At 44.1% G+C, this 19108-nt stretch overlaps 1 protein-coding gene across 1 annotated transcript in view; it reads left to right on the top strand.

Annotated features, from left to right (window-relative positions):
• The window catches only part of CAPN9 (calpain 9), a 75240-nt gene extending 59272 nt beyond the window's left edge, over positions 1-15968 (top strand). The window contains exon 20 of the mRNA XM_077998847.1: positions 15771-15968. Coding sequence (XP_077854973.1) covers positions 15771-15932 — 162 coding nt within the window. The 3' untranslated portion in view covers positions 15933-15968. The remainder of the gene's footprint in view (positions 1-15770) is intronic.
• The last annotated feature ends 3140 nt before the right edge of the window (positions 15969-19108 follow it).

Genomic DNA, 19108 nt, shown 5'->3' with positions numbered 1-19108 from the left:
TGGATTCTCAGAAAGCTGTACTCCTCCTGCCTTTCAACATCTCAACACACTCAGCTCCTACATTATACACACTTACCGGAACCCGACTTGTCTGTATGGGTTTAGCGTTCTCTCTTGTCCTTCCCAGCCTACCTTCTACATTCTAAAAAGAGAGTCACCCACCCGGACGATCTCCTTGCAGTCACTTTTCAATGCACTGAAAGAGCTTCCTTAGTCAGAACAGTGAACAGTATGTTTTCAAACAAAAGGGGCTCACTGCCCAGTGTGCTAGAAGCCAATGCTATATGACACCGCATTTCTGAGAAAAGAAAAGCTTTATACTGCAAGCTGATTCACAAGAAGACTAGAACGTCAAGCTCAAATCTGTCTTCTTGTGCTGGCTCCAAAGCAGTATTTTTATTAGAAAAGATTCTGAGATTAGTAGGTGATTGGTGGAGGAAAGAGGAAGTCTAGAAAGTCCTTGGGCATGTGTTTTTATCTCTCCATGCCTCCTCATGAGTTCCCTATGCAAATTTCAGGGGAATTAGTATGAAACATGTGGTGGAAATTCAGGCTGTGACATCAGCAAGCTCGTCCTGCACAGACTCCAATTGGCCGTGGTGGTTACAACTGATTTCAGCCAGTTTTTAAAAAATCTCGTAGGCAGAGGGAGTTTCAGTGTTTCAGCAAGTTCTTTTTTTACCTGCCATGCTGCAAACTCAAGAGTTTCTGTTAGTCATTGGTTTCGTTAACTATTTGGGGCACAGTTTCAACAGTGCCCTGAAAATGGCCCAATTCAGGGGACAGCGTCAGCCAGCATCCTGTGTGGGGTGTCTGCAATGTGAGATGCCATGGACCACCCCTTCCCCCATAAGACTGATTCCTACTCTGCACCTGACCCTGCCCTGGCATTCCCCTGCCTCCCTGGCTGCCCTTTCATAGTCTCATCATGCTTTCTCCTTGGGTTTACACCTAGTTTTTGGTGTTCTTCTCATCTCACTCTGTACACTGCTCCTGGTTCATGTTTGCTGTTCTAGTCTCCTTGTGAGCCAGCGTGCAGTATAAAACATGTATAAAGGATTATAAAGCTGTACTCCTCCTGCCTTTCAACATCTCAACACACTCAGCTCCTCCATTATACACACTTACCAGAACCCGACTTGTGTGTATGGGTTTAGCGTTCTCTCTTGTCCTTCCCAGTCTACCTTCTACATTCTAAAAAGAGAGTCACCCACCCGGACGTCTCCTTGCAGTCACAGGCATGGGAGGAAGCATGGAGACTTTATGGTTCCATCTCTATGTCACTTCCTCCCATGCCTGTGTCTTCACCCTGGCCTCTTTGGGCTCCTTGACAACACATGGTAGAGGAGAGTTGGGGCTGCTCTCACTCGCAGCTCCACCAGGTCTTCCCCAGCGGCCTCTGCTTGTGCACTCTGCGGATGCTGGATGCCCACTCTGCCAGCGCAGGAAGGCTGCAGAGTAACCCCGCTGCTTACAATAGTTCCTGCCTCCCTATTGCTCCCAGAAAAATGCCAAGAACACCAGCAAAGTCCTGGTTACTTCTAGCGTGGTTAGACAAGCCCGTCAGGATGTAGCCCTGGACTGGGACTGACAGGTCTCTCATTTGGAACCGGGCCGGTAGCCTGGCTGGGTCACAGCACTGCCCTTAGCCTCTCAGCGCTCGCCCCCTGCAGGTCTCCCCCAGGAATGAGGAGCAGCTCAACAGCGGGGACGAGGTCAAGCCACGTTCATTGTCATGTATCCTCGGTGCCCAGCACAGCTTCGGACCCACGGGACGTGTTGATTAATGTTTGTGGAACAAAAGTGTGGATGAAAGGAAATCTTGGATTCAGAATATATTCCTGTCCCCTTCAGTCTCTTTGAATGGTCAGAATAGGCTTGTGTTTTGTGGCTCTGTGAAGTGTTGCTTACTGAACAGTCGTTTGCTGGCACATAAAACTGGCTGTCACTGCTCCAAAAGCATCCACGGTGTTTGGCTCTGGAGATGGCATTATGCCTTCCAGATAGAAATTGCAAGCACACAGCGTGGCCCTCATAGGAGCCATGAGCATTATGGTTAAAACCTTTGAGAGAAAACAGGTGCACGCCCTTTTGCTAAGCACAAGAATCAGTGCAATTCATAGAACATGCCTGCTGTACACAATTATTACAACTTTAAAAACATCACCAATCCAAGCTGCACTCAGTTGGTGTGAAGTCCCTGGAAATGTTAGAGAATGTGGGGTTGAGATTCCCACATAAACCCTATATTACGTTTACCATGATCTATTATTTCATTTTCTAGAAATATAAAACAAATCAGTTATTTACAAAGCTGATTTTTTTTTTTGCTAGGAATTGGTCACTGTATTTGCAGCAACAGAACTTTCCTTAGCTGAAATCACAGAGCTATATATTACTTTGGATGGCATATCATGGGAATATGCACAATAATAACTCGTGAAGTCCTCATTGAGCTCTATCCACCGATTATAAGTCCTGCTATTTCTAAACTGCTTTATAAACAGTGGGGTGTTTTGTGATATATTTATTATAATGAGTTTAAGTCATAAAAATGTAAGGAAAACACTGTAAAATCTTCCCAAATATCATCATCAGTTTTGACAATCATTTTGTAAATCTTATCATGGTAAAATATGTACAACAAAATATACCATTTTAACCATTTATAGATATACAGTTTGGTGGTATTAAGTACATTCTCCATGTTGCACAACCATCACCGTTATCCATTTTCAGAATGTTTTCAACATGCCAACAGAAACCATGTAATCATTAAACAATAACTCCCCAGTCCCTCCTCCATCCAGCCTCTGGCAACCTCTGTTCTACTTTCTATCTCTATGAATTTGCCTGTTCCAGGTATCTGAAATAAGTGGACTCATACAATATTCATCCTTTTGTATCTGGCTTATTTCACTTGGAATAACGTTTTCAAGTTTCATCGTGTTGTGGCATGTATCAATATTTTCTTCCTTTTTCGGGCGAAACAGTATTCCACTGTACAGATATCCCAAGTTTTGTTTATCCATTCATCTGTTTATGGAATTTAGGTTATTTCCACCCTTTGGCTACTGTGAATAATGTTGCTATAAACATTGGTGTACAAGTAGCTGTTTAAGGTCCTGTTTTCTTTTGGGTACATACCCAGCAGAGAAACTGCTGGATCATATTATAAATTTTTTAACTTTTCAAGGAATCACCAAGCTTTTTTTCCACTTAGCTGTATCATTTTACATTTCTACTGGTAATGCACAGGGTTCCAATTTCTTCGTACCCTCACCAACACTTGTTATTTTTAACAATAACAGCTATCCTAATGGGTGTGAAGTGGCATCTTGTTGTGGTTTAGATTTATATTTCTCTAATGATAAATAATGTTAGCACTTTTCATGTGCTTATTGTGCATTTGTATGTTTTCTTTAGAGAAATGTCTACTCAAGTCTTTTGCCCATTTTGGAATTGCCTTGTTTTTTATTTTTGAGTTGTGGTTCCTATATTCTGAATAGTGATCCCTTAGCAGATATATGATTTGCAAGTCTACTCTCATTCCATGGGTTGTCTTTTTATTCTCTTAATAGTGTCTTTTGCTGCACAAAAGTTTTTAATTTTGATGAAGTTCATCTATTTTTTTCTTTTATTGCCTATGGTTTTGGAGTTATAACCAAAAACCATTGCCAAAACCAGTGTCATGAAGATTTTCTCCTATGTTTTTGTCTAGGTGTTTTATAGTTTTAGCCATTAAATTTAGGCCTTTGATCCACTTTGAGTTCGTTTTTGTGTACAGTGTTCAGTAAGGATCCAATTTCATTCTTTTGCATGTGAATAATCCAATTATCCCAGTACTATTGGTTGAAAGGACTGTCTTTTCCCCCCAATGAATGGTTTTGGCAGTTATCAAAATCAAATGACTGTACACATGACAGTTTTTTTTTGTTTGTTTGTTTTTTCTGGACTCTTTATTCCATTCCATTGGTCTGTATTTCAGTCTTCATGCCAGTTCTACACTCTTTTGATTACAGTAACTTTATAGTAAGTTTTGAAATCAGGAAGTATGAGTCCTCCAACTTTGTTCTTCCTTTTCAGGATTGTTTTGACTTTATTATTTTATATGGAATTCTTGGAGATGTCATATAAACTTTAGGATAAGATTTTCTATCTCTACAAAAAAAAAAAAAAAAAAAAACCTGCACCTAGATTTTAATAGGATTGCATTGAATCTGTAGATCACTTTGGGAAATATTAATATCTTAATGTCTTTCAATCATTAACATAGGATGTCTTTCCAGTTATGCCTTCTTTAATTTCATTCAGCAATGTTTTATAGTTTTTGGTGTACAAATATTTGCCTTTTTGGTTAAATTTATTTCTAAGGGTTTTTTATGTGCTTGTAAATTAAATTGTTTTAATTTTCTTTTTGAATTGTTCATTACTAGTGTGTAGAAATGCAATTGATATTCATGTGTTGATTTTATATCCTGCAAGTTTGCTGAATTCATTTTTTGACAGATTTTTGTGGAATTGTTGTGGTTTCCTGCATATAAGATCATGCCATCTGCAAACAGAGATAATTTTACTTCTTCCTGCCCATTTGGATGCCTTTTATTTTTTTTTCTTGCCTAAGTCCTCTGACTAGGACTTTGCAGTACTGTGTTAAATAGAAGTGGTGATAGCAGGTGTTCTTATTTCTGATTTTAGGAGAAAAGTTTCAGCTTTTCAACATGGAATATGAAGTTAGCCTCAAGTTTTTTATATATGGCCTTTATCATGTTGAGATAGTTTCTTCTATTTTTACTTTGGTGGGTGTTTTTACCATGAAATGGTATTGAATTTTTTCAGATGTTTTTTTCTTTTCTTTTTTTTTTTTTTTTTTTTTTGTGAGATGGAGTCTCGCTCTGTCGCCCAGGCTGGAGTGCAGTGGCCGGATCTCAGCTCACTGCAAGCTCTGCCTCCCGGGTTTATGCCATTCTCCTGCCTCAGTCTCCTGAGTAGCTGGGACTACAGGCACCCGCCACCTCACCCGGCTAGTTTTTTGTATCTTTTTAATAGAGACGAGGTTTCACCACGTTAGCCAGGATGGTGTCGATCTCCTGACCTCGTGATCTGCCCGTCTTGGCCTCCCAAAGTGCTGGGATTACAGGCTTGAGCCACCGCGCCCAGCCTCAGATGCTTTTTCTTCATCAATTGCTATTATAATGTAGGTTGTATCTTCATTCTATTTATATGGTGTGTTACATTGATTGGTTTTCATATGTTGAACTATCCTTGCATTCCAGGAGTAGACCTCACTTGATCATGATATATAATCCTTTTGTTATGCTGCTAAATTCAGTTTTCTAGTATTGTGCTGAAGCTTTGTACATCAATATTCATCAGAGATATGGGAACATAGTTTTCTTTTATTATCTTTATCTGACTTTGTTATAAAGTTAATGCTTGCCTCATGAGTTAGGAAGTGTTCTCTCTTCAACTTTTTGAGGAATTTGAGAGTGGTTGATGCTAATTCTTACTGAAATGTTTGGTAGAATTCACAAGTGATACTGTCTGGTACTGGATTTTTTATTTGTTTCATTATTGATTCACTCTCCTCATTGAGTAGAGGTCTGTTCAGATTTTCTGTTTCCTCATGAGTCAGTTTTGGTAGATTGTGTTTCTAGGTAGTCATTTATTTTGTATAGGTGATATAAAATTGATTATAATCCCTCCTTTCATTTCTGATTTTAAATTGAGTCTTCTCTCTTTTTTTCCTTGGTCAGTCTAGCTAATGGCTTGTCAATTTCATTGATGTTTTCAAAAAACTGCCTTTTGGCTTTGTTGATTTTCTCTATTGTTTTTATATCTCTATTTTGTTTATTAATGTTCCAGTGTTTATTATTTTATTTCTTCTGCTATCTTTGGATTTTGTTTTTCCCTTTTTTGGTTCCTTGAGGTGTATAGTTCAGTTATTGATTTGAAATCTTTCTTATTTTTTAATGTATGCATTTATAGCTATAAATTTCCCTTATAATGCTATTTTCACTGCATCTCATCAGTTTTAGTATGTTGTGTTTTTGTTTTCATTTACATCAGTGTATTTTCCAATGTTTTTGAGATTATTTTTCTTTGTTATAGTATCTTTGATATAGAGTACAGGTTTCTAGATTGACTGTTCTTTTTTCTCTCAATATTTTAAAGACATTGCTCCACTTTCTTTTAACTTACAATATTTTTTATGAGAAATCCATTACCATCTTTTAAGATTTTTACTTTATTCCTGGTAGTTAGCAATGTGATTATAATGTGCCTTTGTACTTTATTTGTGTTTCTTGTGCTTGGTGTCCACTGAGTTTCTTGGATTTGTGAGTTTATAGTTTTCATTAAATTTGGAAAATGTTCTGTCATTATTCATTCAAATATTTTTGTTCCCCTTCTTCTGCTTTCTGCTTTGGGCAATTTAATTACATGTATATTAGACCACTTGAAGTTATTCCATAGCTAACATGCTCTCTTAATTTATTTTTCAGTCTTTTTTCCTTCTGTGTTTGATTGGCTAGTTTGTCTTCAGATTTACTGAATTTATCTCTAATGTCTACTCTGCTGTTAATCACATTTTCTGTATTTTTTATCTAAGCCATTGTGGTTTTCATCTCTAGAAGTACAATTTGGGTCTTTCAATGTCTTCCATTACTTTTTTCTTTTTCTTTTTCTTTTTTCTTTTTCTTTTTATTTATTATTATTATTATTATTTTTATTTTTTTTTTTTTTGAGATGGATTCTCGCTCTATTGCCCAGGCTGGAGTGCAGTCAGCTCACTGCAACCTCTGCCTCCCGGGTTCAAGCAGTTTTCCTGCCTCAGCCTCCCAACTAGCTGAGATTACAGGCATGCACCACACCTAGCTAATTTTTGTATTTTTCATAGAGACAGGGTTTCAACCTGTTGGCCAGTCTGGCTTGATCTCCTGACCTCAGGTGATCCACCTGCCTCAGCTTCCCAAAGTGCTGGGATTACAGGCATGAGCCAGAACGCCAGCCAATTTCTTCCATTTCTTTATTTAATATGTTCAATATTTTTTCTAGCTTCTTGAACACATGGAATACAGTTATAATAACCATTTTCATGTCTTTGTCTACTAAATATATTGTCTGTGTCAGTTCTGATTTTCCCCCTCATTATGGGTTGTGTTTTCCTGCTTGTTTGCATGACTGGTGATTTGTGATTGAATGCCAGACAATGGTTGCTGGATAGTTTTGTATTCCTATAAATATTATCAAGCTTTGTTCAGGGACACAGTTATCTGAAATGAGTTTGATCCTTTTGAGCCTTGCTTGTAAGTTTTGTTAGGTGGGACCACAGCAGCATTTAGTAGTTTTCGTCTTCCCCACTGCTGGACTCATGCAGAATATTCAGAAATTCAGAAAATCTGCCTATTTTAATGTCTATAACCTTAATTACATATCAAAATCCCTTTTTCCAGATGACATAATGCACTCACAGGTTTCTGGGATTAGGGCATGAATAATTTAGAGGGCCATTAGCAGGCCTTACACAGTTCACCCTCAGACTCCCTCCCCGCTGCAATATTCATGTCTGTTCCATACACAAAAAAGAGTTGTGCTCCTGAGTTTGTACCTACTGCTGCATGGTTGAAGGCACCACAGAGATTGGAAATTGTCAAAAAGATACTGCCTTTGCCCAGGATTGAGCCCAGATCAATCCTACTTCTGCTCAGGTGTTACCCTGTTCTTGCTGGTGTTACAAACTTCCAGAAACTACCACACTGTCAAACCCGAAAGAGAAGATTCTCTCTTCTTTCTGTGTTCTGATCTTCTCTCAGGCCCTCTCTCCTATTCACAGTACCTAACAGTAAGCCAGTTGGCAAAGTATCTTTGGTTTGCAGACACCTCACTTGGCAGTATGGATCATAGGAAGGTCAGTGTGAGGCTAGATGAATTTGGCTGGACTTACCTCTCCTGCTGTCTTTGGTTCTGACCAGTGGAGTCAATGCACAAATAGCAATAGCCAGTTGGTGAACAAAGAATCAGATATATTCATCACTGGGCAAACTCCTCTGAAGTGCTGCTTAAATCTGGATTGTGGAGAATGGGTTAGTCATGAGGGCAATGTAGCAGCTCTGAAGAGGGTGGGTTTAGGCTAACTCTACAAGGGTTAGAAAAACTGCAAACTGACTTTGTTGCAGCTATAGGAAGGTTCTACTGCTGCTGGGGTGGAGAATTCAGGGTGATGGTCATAGCAACAGTAAGTGGACAGAAGGCAGACAAGAAGGAGCAAGTCTCCTCTTCCTCCTCAAGCCTCCCAGTCTCTTTTCAGGCCTCTTACTGTTACAGCCTCACAGGGAGCAGCTACAAAACAGAAATGGGTTTTGCAGAGAACCAGCCTCAGTGCCACAGAGCAGGGCATATGTGGATAAATGTGGAGCTGAGAGATTAGCACCTAAGACTGACAAACCCTGTACCTGGGTGGTGCTAAAAGTGCATAGAACACATGCATGACCTCTCCATGCAGACACAGATCTGTGGAGTAGCTATTCTCCCAGGGAGGAGAGAACTTGAGGCTGCAGGGAGGCCAGAATATCCTCTCTAGTATGTCTCCATGTGGGAAGAGTTAGTCCTCCTACCACTGAGCCAAGACAAAACCTTCCTTCCCTTGCACAATGGCACTGGGCCAAGTAATAGTGACAATTGCTGAGGACAGTGGTTACACAGACTTTTGCAATCTGAGAAAGCAAAGATGCAATTTGTGCCATGAATATAGGTTGTCTAAAGGGAACACGTAATGTGTTTTTAGTAAAAAGTTATTTCCTATAGAAAAGTATATATGCATGCGATTAATTGTAATGATGAAATTCTAAGGGCTTGCTACAACTCTTATAGGAAAGACCAGAGTTAATGCAAATTTTATACTAACACATTGCACAGAATAAATCTTTCTAAAGAATATATAATTCAGATTAATGAGTAGTCAGTCACCTTAGCCATTTTTTCTAAATATAAAGTTTTTTTTTTTTCTCTAAATTAACTTCTGCATTTTTCCACAAAAATCAGAAGGTGCTTTTGGAACTGTACAACACAAAGCGTGAACTCACATGTAAATGATAGATTTCAGTTGACAATAATGTGTCAGTATTGGAGTTCATCAATTGCGATAAATGTACCACATCAGTGTTAATGTGTGTGTGTGTGCACGCGCGTGTGCATGAGTGTGTGTGTGTTAGTGTTAGGAGAAACTGTGGAGGGAGAGAGGGGAAGAGAGGATATACTCTGCTTGCTGTTCAATTTTTCTGTACAACTAAAACTGTAGCTTCGTTCTGATTACTTTTAAATTGAAAACCATTTCCTGAAAAATTGCCATCACTGTTTTCTAGTGCCTTTGACTTCTTATCATGGCCCCTTGATGGGGACTGTCCAGACAGCTCACGCCTCCCTTTGTTCATGAAGGTGGGCATGTTCATCGCTGGTGGGCGTGCTCATCACTGGGTGGTTTCTGAGACTGAGGAGCCATTAGCTTTCAGACTACCTGTGCTTCAACTTCTAGCTGCAGTTGGCTGGTGGCTATTTTCACTTCAGCAAGAACTTCACTAGATGTGTAGATCTTTGGAAATCAAGACCAAGCTTGAGTAGAATATTTTTCCAGACATCTCTGAGGTTGAATTTGCAACCTCCTGTGAAGATTTGTCAGTGTTCTCTGAATCCTGGGTTTTGAAAGCTTCCCGGTTTCATGTTTGTCTATGATTTTTACAACATGGTTCTGAAAGTTCTGGCAAATATAACATTTTAAATGGACACAACTTTCGGACTTCCATGTTGGTGTCTGTATTGTCCAGTTTTAGCAAGAACCCTGCTAAGTCAGCTTAACCAGATTGTCCATATTCAATATCTGATCACCATCAATATCTGATCAGGTTCCTCATCTTCCACCACTTGCCAGGTGATGTCTGATCACCCTGGCCTGCCTTCAGCAAGAATCCTGTTAGGTTGGTTTAGCCAGAATCCCCCTTAGCCCTAATGCTTCCTCTTACTAATATTCCATCCGATGACCACTCCCTCCACTCTACTGCTTCACTATAAATTCTCACTTTTCCTTGTTGTATTCAGAGTTGAGACCAATCTCTCTCCTGCACTGCAGAACACCACTGCTGTGATCCCTACACCTATCTCCATATTTCTGAATAAATAAAATCTCCCTTACCATCTTTTTTTTTTTGAGATGGAGTCTTGCTCTGTCGCCAACCTCCTCCTCCCGGGTTCAAGCGATTCCCCTGCCTCAGCCTCCCAAGTAGCTGGGATTACAGGTTCGTGCCACCACGTCCAGCTAATTTTTGCATTTTTAGTAAAGACGGGGTTTCACCGCGTTGGGCAGGATGGTCTCCGTCTCTTAACATTGCGATCTGCCTGCCTCAGCCTCCCAAAGTGCTGGGATCACAGGCATGAACCACCGTGCCCGGCCTCCCTTACCATCTTTAATAAATGTCATGATTATTTTTTTATTTAACATTATCTCCTATCCCTGCCCTTCCCACCCTACACATGCTTACACCCCAGTGTCTCCCCTGTCTAACTCTGTTTGGAAGAGGCAGTACAGGATCATCTGCCAGATAGTCTCCCTCTCAGCCCCTGCTCCTAAGTCACAGGGCATTGATGTTCTAGACTAAAGTTTTTCTGAAATGAAACCACAGCCACACACTGCCCAACGTATTTTTATTACCATAGTGTTGAAAAAAATATATAGAGATTCACTGAGGCCCATATAGGAACTGGAGAAACACATGGAATCACCATGCATGAAATCACTTAGAAGGAAGCTGCAAGACATTATGTGCCTATTAAATAATGGAAAATGGAATGTGCATTTTAAAAATAAGCCTTTCACCAAGACCCAAGACAAATGAGATCATCTTCTTGGAAAGAGCTAGCCAGGCGTGGAAGAAATCCCACCATCCTTGTTCATGCCTTTACATATGAGGATGTGAAGAGGCCGGAGGCCAAGGCTTCTCACATACATTCACCAGGGGTGCGGGGTTGGTAATACTTTTGGTTCTCAGACAGAATGAAAGAGAAGCACAGAGAATTTTGTTTCTCAGTCTGTCTCTCTCATCCTCTTCCCGTGTCTGAAATACCTAGACACTGCCCTTAATTGTGCCGGGGAACATGTGGCCCAGACAAATGAAAACCAATCAGTGCCTCATTTCCTCACTTTACAAATTCAGGAATTCTAATGTTGTCTTTGAAAGAAGGTAGAACAGGCGCAGAGAGAGGAATACTTACTCACTTCCACACAACCTTCCGGAGGAACAGTGGTGGCCCAGCCTAAAGCCTGACGGAAGAGAAAGAGTGGTAGGAGCCATGAAGAGGAAGGATGAAGCAAAGATGGCTGACGTGACCATGGGACAGACGGAGGAAATGGTCCCGCTAACACAAGTGAGTAAACTGGAAGCAGGCGTGGTGGCACGAGCCTGTAACCCCAGCTACTCCGGAGGCTGGGAGGATCGTGTGAGTCCAGGAGCTGAAGACCAGCCTGGGCAACATAGTGAGACCTTGTCTCAAAACCAAAAATAAAATGGGTCATTGTGACGAGGAGTATATTTCAGTTTGAGATTTGAGGTCACTATGGAATATCAATGTAAAAACATCCTGATCGAAAATGAGAGTGTGGGAGTGGATTCTTTGTGAGATTTTGGAGCTGGTGATTTGAATTTAAAAGGCGCCAATTCAGATAAGTCATTTAAAAGCCAAGATTTCACAAGAAAGCGCGTGTGAAAAGAGAACACCTAAAGGTAGAGAGCCTTACAGGAGCCTGGTGTTAGGACAGAGAAAAACAAAGAACTTCTAAAAATAATAATAAAAAAGTAACATACAACTCCAAAAAAAATGATAATAATAATAGTAAAATAAAGGAGATGTCAGAGATGTTCTGAGATGTGTCATATGGCCCAGAATTTTGTTGGCATGGACTAGAGAGAGATTTGAACTCTGGTCTGTTTGAATCTGAAGTCCATTCTTTTCCCACCACTACTTCTAAAACAAAAACACATCCCCTCAACCCAAACCCTCTCTCTTCTTGGGCTCCAAAGGCTTCCAGAAGTGCAGTTACCTTCTAGGTCTTCAGAAAAGGAGTTCGATTCAAGGCACCAGAGAGGAGATGGAGAGGGCCAATAGCTAAGACCCAGAGAGAAGCCAGCTCCGCAGTGGAGAGAAGCAGATACCTGGCCTAGAGCCACACCACCGAAAGGTGATGCAACCTGGCTCTCTCTGAGGCTGAAGGCCAAGTTCTGTCCATGGTCCTACACTGCTGGGAGGAGAATGTTCTGAAGAAGAGATACCCGCTTGTTACTGAAAAGTCAGAGAGGCTTCAGATGCTGATGAATGGCTTAATTGTGCTCCAAGATTACCAGTGGCTTTCAAAAGTACAGATATGAATGGGTAAGGATGTAGCGAAGAACAGTTGTTATAAATGGCTCCATCAAGCATCCTGACCACAGGGAGCACAAGCTTGGTCTATAGGGGGCTGAGTGGGCCCTGGAATGAGGGAAGGCATTTGATTACAGAGGAACAAGGACAGCTGTTTAAAAGCGGAGCACAGTCTACGGCCTTACCACCTTGAATACACCTGATCTTGTCGGCTACACAGGGTCGGGCCTGGTTAGTACTTGGATGGGAGACCACATGGGAACACCGGATGCTGTAGGCTTTAAAAAAAAATGCATAACGAGCTCCTTGAGACTGAGTTTAAGATGAGAGGAAACATTCAATTCAATCCACTACCATTGAGGGTCTTCTATGAGCCAGGCACGGTGATAAATTAAATGCTGGGGATACAGCCTAGAGTTTGATGCAGTTCCTGCTACTAGGAGCTGCAGCGTGGAGGAGTGAGGCAGCTGCAGGAACAGACCTCTGTGATAGAGGAGTGAGTGCTCCTGGTGTCACCTGTGATCGATTGATTGCATGTGGCCCTACCCTTCTCCTGGCCTGTGCCATAGTCCCTGCCCCATCACTTTGGAGTGCCTCCCCTTTGACTCTGGGACCAGCCTTGAGATTTGCTTTGTGTCGGCCAATGGGACACAACTGGTATATCGAAAAACCTCGCTCTTGTTCTCAACCACTTCCGTGAGATCGTAGCAGTCTAATTTGACCAGAGTACAAGAGGGACACGCAGTTCAGTCACCCTGATGGCCCCGTGCCAGCTGATTGCAGACACATGATGGAGAATGAGTCCAGAACAGTTCTGCTGAGACCCCCAATCCCTGGCCCAGGGATCTAGGAGCTAAATAGATGCCTATTGTTCTAAGCCATGGAATTCTGATGTTGTTTTGATGCAGGGTTGTGTGGCAATAGATAACTGATACACTATTTGAACAGAAGGGAGCATTGTTTCAGTTTACTTTGGGGTGGTGGGGATGACAAAAAAGGGTAAAAAAAAAAAAAAGAAGGGATTCAAGGCTACACAAGGAAGAGCCTGGGGCAGTAGAGCCCCCATACATTTGCATAAATAAGGAAAATAGTACATAGCACGTAAGGCAGGGCAGAAGGTAGAGTAGGGGAGCTCAGGCATGAGCTGGCAGGTGGGTGGGTGGCTTCTTGGGGCTAATGGGGAGAAGCCGTCCTCATGAATGGGAGAGAGAAGCTGAAGAGGCTGCATGGAGGACCAGCTTTGAACAGACAGCGCTGTGTCCAAAGGTGGCCCCAATAAAGCAGCTGTTGTTCTTGGAGCCAGGCCTTTCTCCTGCTTCCTGTGTGACCCTCCCAAGAGCCCAAGAGTCGGAAGCATCATCACACCCACGTTCCAGATGAAGAAAGTGCACCACGAGAAGCAAGGCAGCTTGCCCAAGTCACCCAGTGCAGGCATGACAGAGAGCGCCAGAGCAGGAGAGGAGGGCCCAGGCCGGTCTGGAGCCTCCATTTCTAGAGGAAAGGTGAGAAGAAAGTCCTGGAGAGAGGACCCTGGGGGTGGTATGGGGGCTTAGGAAGGACACGAGAGACCAGCTGCCATGGAAAGTGAGGCTAGGAACAGATCAGGGACTGCAAAGCCTTGGCCACACCTCTCTCCAGCTCTGCTCAGCAGCCAGGAGGCAGGAGCAGACAGACAATGGGAGTCAGGGCATGAAACTTTCACGCTAAGCTTTAGCAGGAGACCCCGGCAGCCAAGGGATTTCAGATGGAAGGAAAGACATAGATGCGGAAAGAAAGAAACCAGGAAATCCAGGAGAGGATGGAGGGCCTGGCAATTGAAAGAAGATGAACCAAGGGTCTCAGAAGAGCCAAGTGGGTGGGGGGGAGGGATGAGGCCCTGAACAAGGAGGATGTGGGCAGAGGGGCTTCTGTACCATGAGACGGTTATAAGGCCCCTGCCTACTACCAATACTGTCCAAGTCACAGGAGGGCTGTCATGGCAAACTGCACAGCTGTCTACAAATACCAGGGATAATGACTCCCCAGCATCCCACTCCTGGGTCCAGGTGACAGCAGGCATCAAGACACTGGCAATTTGTCTTTTCAAGATCATTGCAAGATCTTTTGCAATGATGGAAATGGGAAAATTCATCCAACACACAATTATGCCCATGTGGTGGAAAGGCACTCATTCCATTTCTTTTCCTCTGAAACTTGGCTCCTCCTTCTCCTGTGACTTGGCCAGGGCCAGGCCAGGCGGATGGAAAAGCCAGCGTCAGTGATGTGGAGGTCGTTCATGGCACAGGGCTTAGGAGCCTGGATGTTCTGGGAGAGCCCTGCTCGTTCATCTCATCCAGGGAAAATATTGCCTCTGTCCACGGGAAGAGCCGGGTTCCGGCAGCGAGGGAGGCCGCTTGCAGCTGACAGGGTATTAACTGTGAAGCCTTTGGGTGGGAAAATAAAACTCCCCACCTCTCCTGCCAAATGAATATTTAAATTGGGGCCAGGTGTGGTGGCCAGGCACGGTGGCTCACGCCTGTAATCCCAATACTTTGGGATGCCGAGGCAGGTGAATCCCTTGAGGTCAGTACTTCAGTTCGAGACCACCCTGGCCAACGTGGTGAAACACCATCTCTACTAAAAATACAAAAATTAGTCAAGCATAGTTGTGTGGGCCTGCAGTCCCAGCTACTCAGGAGGCTGAGGCAGGAGAATCACTTGAACCCAGGACCCAGAGGTTGCAGTGAGCGGAGATCGCCCTACCGCACTCGAGCCTGGGCAAAAAGAGTGAGAATCCATCTCTAAATAAATAAGCAGGCCTTTTTTAAAAGAGGGGAGAAGAGGCCCGGAAGAAGCAAAGTATATACCAAAAAATGAGCTGTCCAAGAGCATGAACCCTTCAGAGCAGCAGCAGCCCTGGCGGCGGTTGCAGTCCAGCCCGGTGGGCCAAGGATGGGTTTGGCCTGGATTTCTAGAAATAGCCTGTGGTGAGATCTGCTCACAGGGACCTTTATCTCTGGAAAAGCCGGGGGACCACACACTTCAGGTCACTTGCCTCTGGAGATTTAAGCATTTCTTTTTCTAGCTCCACATCCTAGTGGCTGACCTTGGTGGCCTGGTCTGGGTCTTCCCCCGAAAAGGTTGGCGGTGCCTGGGGCAAGAGGGCAAGAAGTCAAAGAGCTCCATCAGCAGAGATTTGTTGCCTACCTTGCCCAGTTCGTTTGACTGAATTCCCCAGGACCCAAACTGCCCATTTATGAATTTCTGACCCCACCTAAAGACAATAAGATTTCGGAGAGAAAGCTGACAAAACTGTCCCTGTGTATCTAGAAGACCGAGAGTGTCATGGACTGTGAAATGTCACAGGTGGTGTCTTTTTCCTCCAGCAAATGGGCCCTGAGGCTTGGGCAGCCACCACCCCTGATATGGTGCCAAAGTTGGACCAGATCCTGCCCAGTAACGGGGTGCTGGAGACGCTGATCCAGACTGCATCCATCCTCGGAGACGCCCAGAGCCTCTGGACAGCGAGCCAAAGGAAACGGTTCTAACAGAGCATCTGCCTCCAATTAGGAAGAGCACAGCACATTGGAGAACGCGTTTTCTTCCACAAGCCAGGGAGGAAACACATGTGGGATCCAACAGGAACCCCATCCTGGCTTCCCCTCTCAGTCACACTGCCAGGCTCAGGGCAGGACGAGGACACATGGCTTTGCCTCTACAGCATAGAGCCCCACGGAGGGGACTGACAGGAGCACCATTTAGAACTTCAGAAGGCTTGTGACGGTCAGAATCTCAGCAGGCCCTCTGTGGAGTGGTTCTCACTTTTCTGAATCAGGGACCCCTTTGAGAATCTGGTTAAAAAAAGTTATGAGTCTGTTCCTTCAGTACATGCACAGACACATAAGAACGTGTGTGTCATCTCAGAGCATGCACAGACTCCCTGACCACCTGTGGACTGCGGGTTAGTTCCTGTCTCCTCTGTCTCCCTGAGCAGGTGACACGTGGCTAATAGTGTGCAGAGCAGGACTGGACTTCAGAACTCCAAACCCAGAGCCTTTTTATCTCTCTTCCACTGCCTCCATCTGCCTGATAGATTTCAGAGCCTTTCGAGAGCCTTGGAGAATGGAAACTTCCCTGTGTTGATTCTAATCTGGACTTCATTCACCCCTGAATCAAGAACTCCAGTGAGGCCCCCGCCGAATCAAGAACTCCAGTGAGCACCCCCCCTGAATCAAGAACCCCAGTGAGACCCCCTTGTGCCCCCTCACACTTTTAAGGCTTGCATCCATGGCTTGAAGTCCCATGCCCCTGGGAGAGTGGCTCAGGGTCAGCCAGGTATTGGATGCCAACAGACTTGTCTAGGAACTGCTGCCTCCACGAAGACACTGGGCTTGGAGAGAGAGTAGAAGGTCTCATCCTCAAGGTCTCATCTCCACCAGGCCACAGGGTCCCAAAAAAGTCACATAGTAAATAGAAGGGGTATTTTTCAGGCCCAAATTATAGCCTGAGCTAAACTAATGAAACCGGTTTATTAGGTCAACTGTATTCACTGGGGAAATAATGCTCTTTTTTTTCTCCAACTGTACTACCTCTGAAATTCCTCTTCCCTTCTTTGGACAATATCTCCACCATTCCCTAAGGCCTTCTTCTTAGGGGCAATGACTCACTTTCTGGCACTAAATGTCCAGCTCAGGCCCAGCTAGCTTCTGGGTGTCCAGTTTGCACTCCAGGCAGTGGATGGGCCAGTGGCTCTCACGATGGTCTCTCTTGTTGCCCTGCCATGGAGATAGCCCCAGATAGCCCCCCACAAACATATAGGGTTTTCAAGGATGTGCAGAGGGAGGACATGAATTGCCAGAGCCATCTGGCAGCAGCAAGGCCAGCAGAAGTGATGCCTACCAGGTGCCAGACACTGCTCCAGAGACCGGACATTCTGCAAACCTGGCAGAGCCTTGACTCTCAAGGAGCTGGTGGTCTACTGGACATGCAAGTCAAGGATGCTTTTATCTGGCAGCCGGAAGATGAATGTGCTTTGTAAAATGACTTGATTATTAAGATCATAGAGAGCAGAGACGGCTATCTATGTCGATTTTTATTACAGTTTAATCTAGAAAATCCAAAAATAGCTATATGAGTCACCAGTCAGGAGATGTGTTTCAGGGTAGATGGCAGTTTGCTGAGCAAAGAATCAGGAGGCTGTGGGGAGAAAGGACATGTTGTAACCCTAATGCCTGGAGGACATTAAACCTCTATCCCTGCTTCTGATTTGCATTTGCTACATAAGACAGACACTGATACAACAAAACTGTAAGCAACTCTCCAAGCTATAGGATGCAGCTGTCACCGAGTTTCAGGGGAAGGAAAGGGCACCAGAGTTTGCTTTCGGGCTGCTTTGATAATGAGCTCCCTGATAATGACAAACAACACAGGTGAGGTTTCCGCTACGTGCCAGTCTCTGTTGACTGTGCCTGCCAGTGTTATTCCTTTTGTCCTCGTACCAACCATATGACACAAAACTATTGTTTTACCCGTATTACAGATGAGGAACTTGGGGAAGAGAAAAGTTAAGTCACATGTCTTATGTGACTTACTGATAAGAAGGCACTTAGAAATGGAAACTCTTTCTGGGGTAATTGAAGCAATTTGTAATTGCGCCCCTGACAGGACATAACCAATGGGTAGGGGAGGATTTTCATGAGTGGTCCAGTTCTAGAAAGCAGGTCATTCACGTAATAGCACATTTTCCTAAATGGCATTGCAAAAGTGGCTGTGGCTAGAATCCCAAGGGATTTGGGATTCTGGCCATGAGGAGAAGTGGAGAGAAACTGTCCAAAGTGCAGGCTATTTATTGATCACAGAAACCCTGCATCAGTGCTGACTGAGTCTGGGATGCAGGCTGATGCGAGGAAAGTGAGTGATTCCAGGAGAAATCAGCTGTTCTGCCTGCCTCCCATGGGGCCCTAAAACTGCACCGTCTGCCTCAGTGCACTACCTGTGCAAGAGCCCATGTTGGAGGAGGGCAAAGGCCCCAGGGAGAGCAGAGCTGGATATGCAAGGGCTGGAAGACAGAAACCAGAGTATGCAGGGCTAGTCTGCCAGGAGCAACACTGGGCACCTGCTTCTCCAGCTGCCCAAGGCCAGGAGGGCTTCTCAGCCACTGTCCTCATCCACTACCCCTGTTCTGGTGCTGCCAGGCACAGAATGCACCTGGAGGAAGAGCTGAGTAGAATGAGAGCTGGAGGGTGGGAGCTGGCGTGTTGGAGGGAACTTGAGCATAACTTAGGTCCAGGCACTCGACACCCCCTCTGGAGTCAGCCCCTGGGGAGTCAGAAAAACAGAGGTAGCGAATCCCACTGCAGGGAGCTGGCAGAGTCAGGTGGCATGCACAAGAAAGAGCACAGCAAGAGGGGCCTGGAAATGGGAGCAAAGTCATCAAAGGCATGGCACCCTCTTCAGTGGACAGGCATGGCCTCAGAGGTGGTGGCAAAGAAGGAGGACAAGGGTCTGGTTAGCTATGTAGAAGCCTTTTGGGGCACTGGCACAGGGAGCCACCTTCTGCCCCCTCACCTCCAGCTGCCCCCGATTCATTGTGCAACTGCTGATAAAATAACAACTGTCACTGATGGCACACTTACTGTGTGCCGGGCGTTATGTTAACAGCTATTTTATTCAATCCTCTCAACAACCCTGTGAGGTTGAGAGAGATGATAGAATCCATCACATC

The sequence above is a fragment of the Macaca mulatta genome, chromosome 1, assembly GCF_049350105.2.
Source record: "Macaca mulatta isolate MMU2019108-1 chromosome 1, T2T-MMU8v2.0, whole genome shotgun sequence".
In the NCBI taxonomy this organism is placed as follows: domain Eukaryota; kingdom Metazoa; phylum Chordata; class Mammalia; order Primates; family Cercopithecidae; genus Macaca; species Macaca mulatta.
Note: the sequence above shows the minus strand (reverse complement) of the source record. Positions and strands in the feature narration are given on the sequence as shown.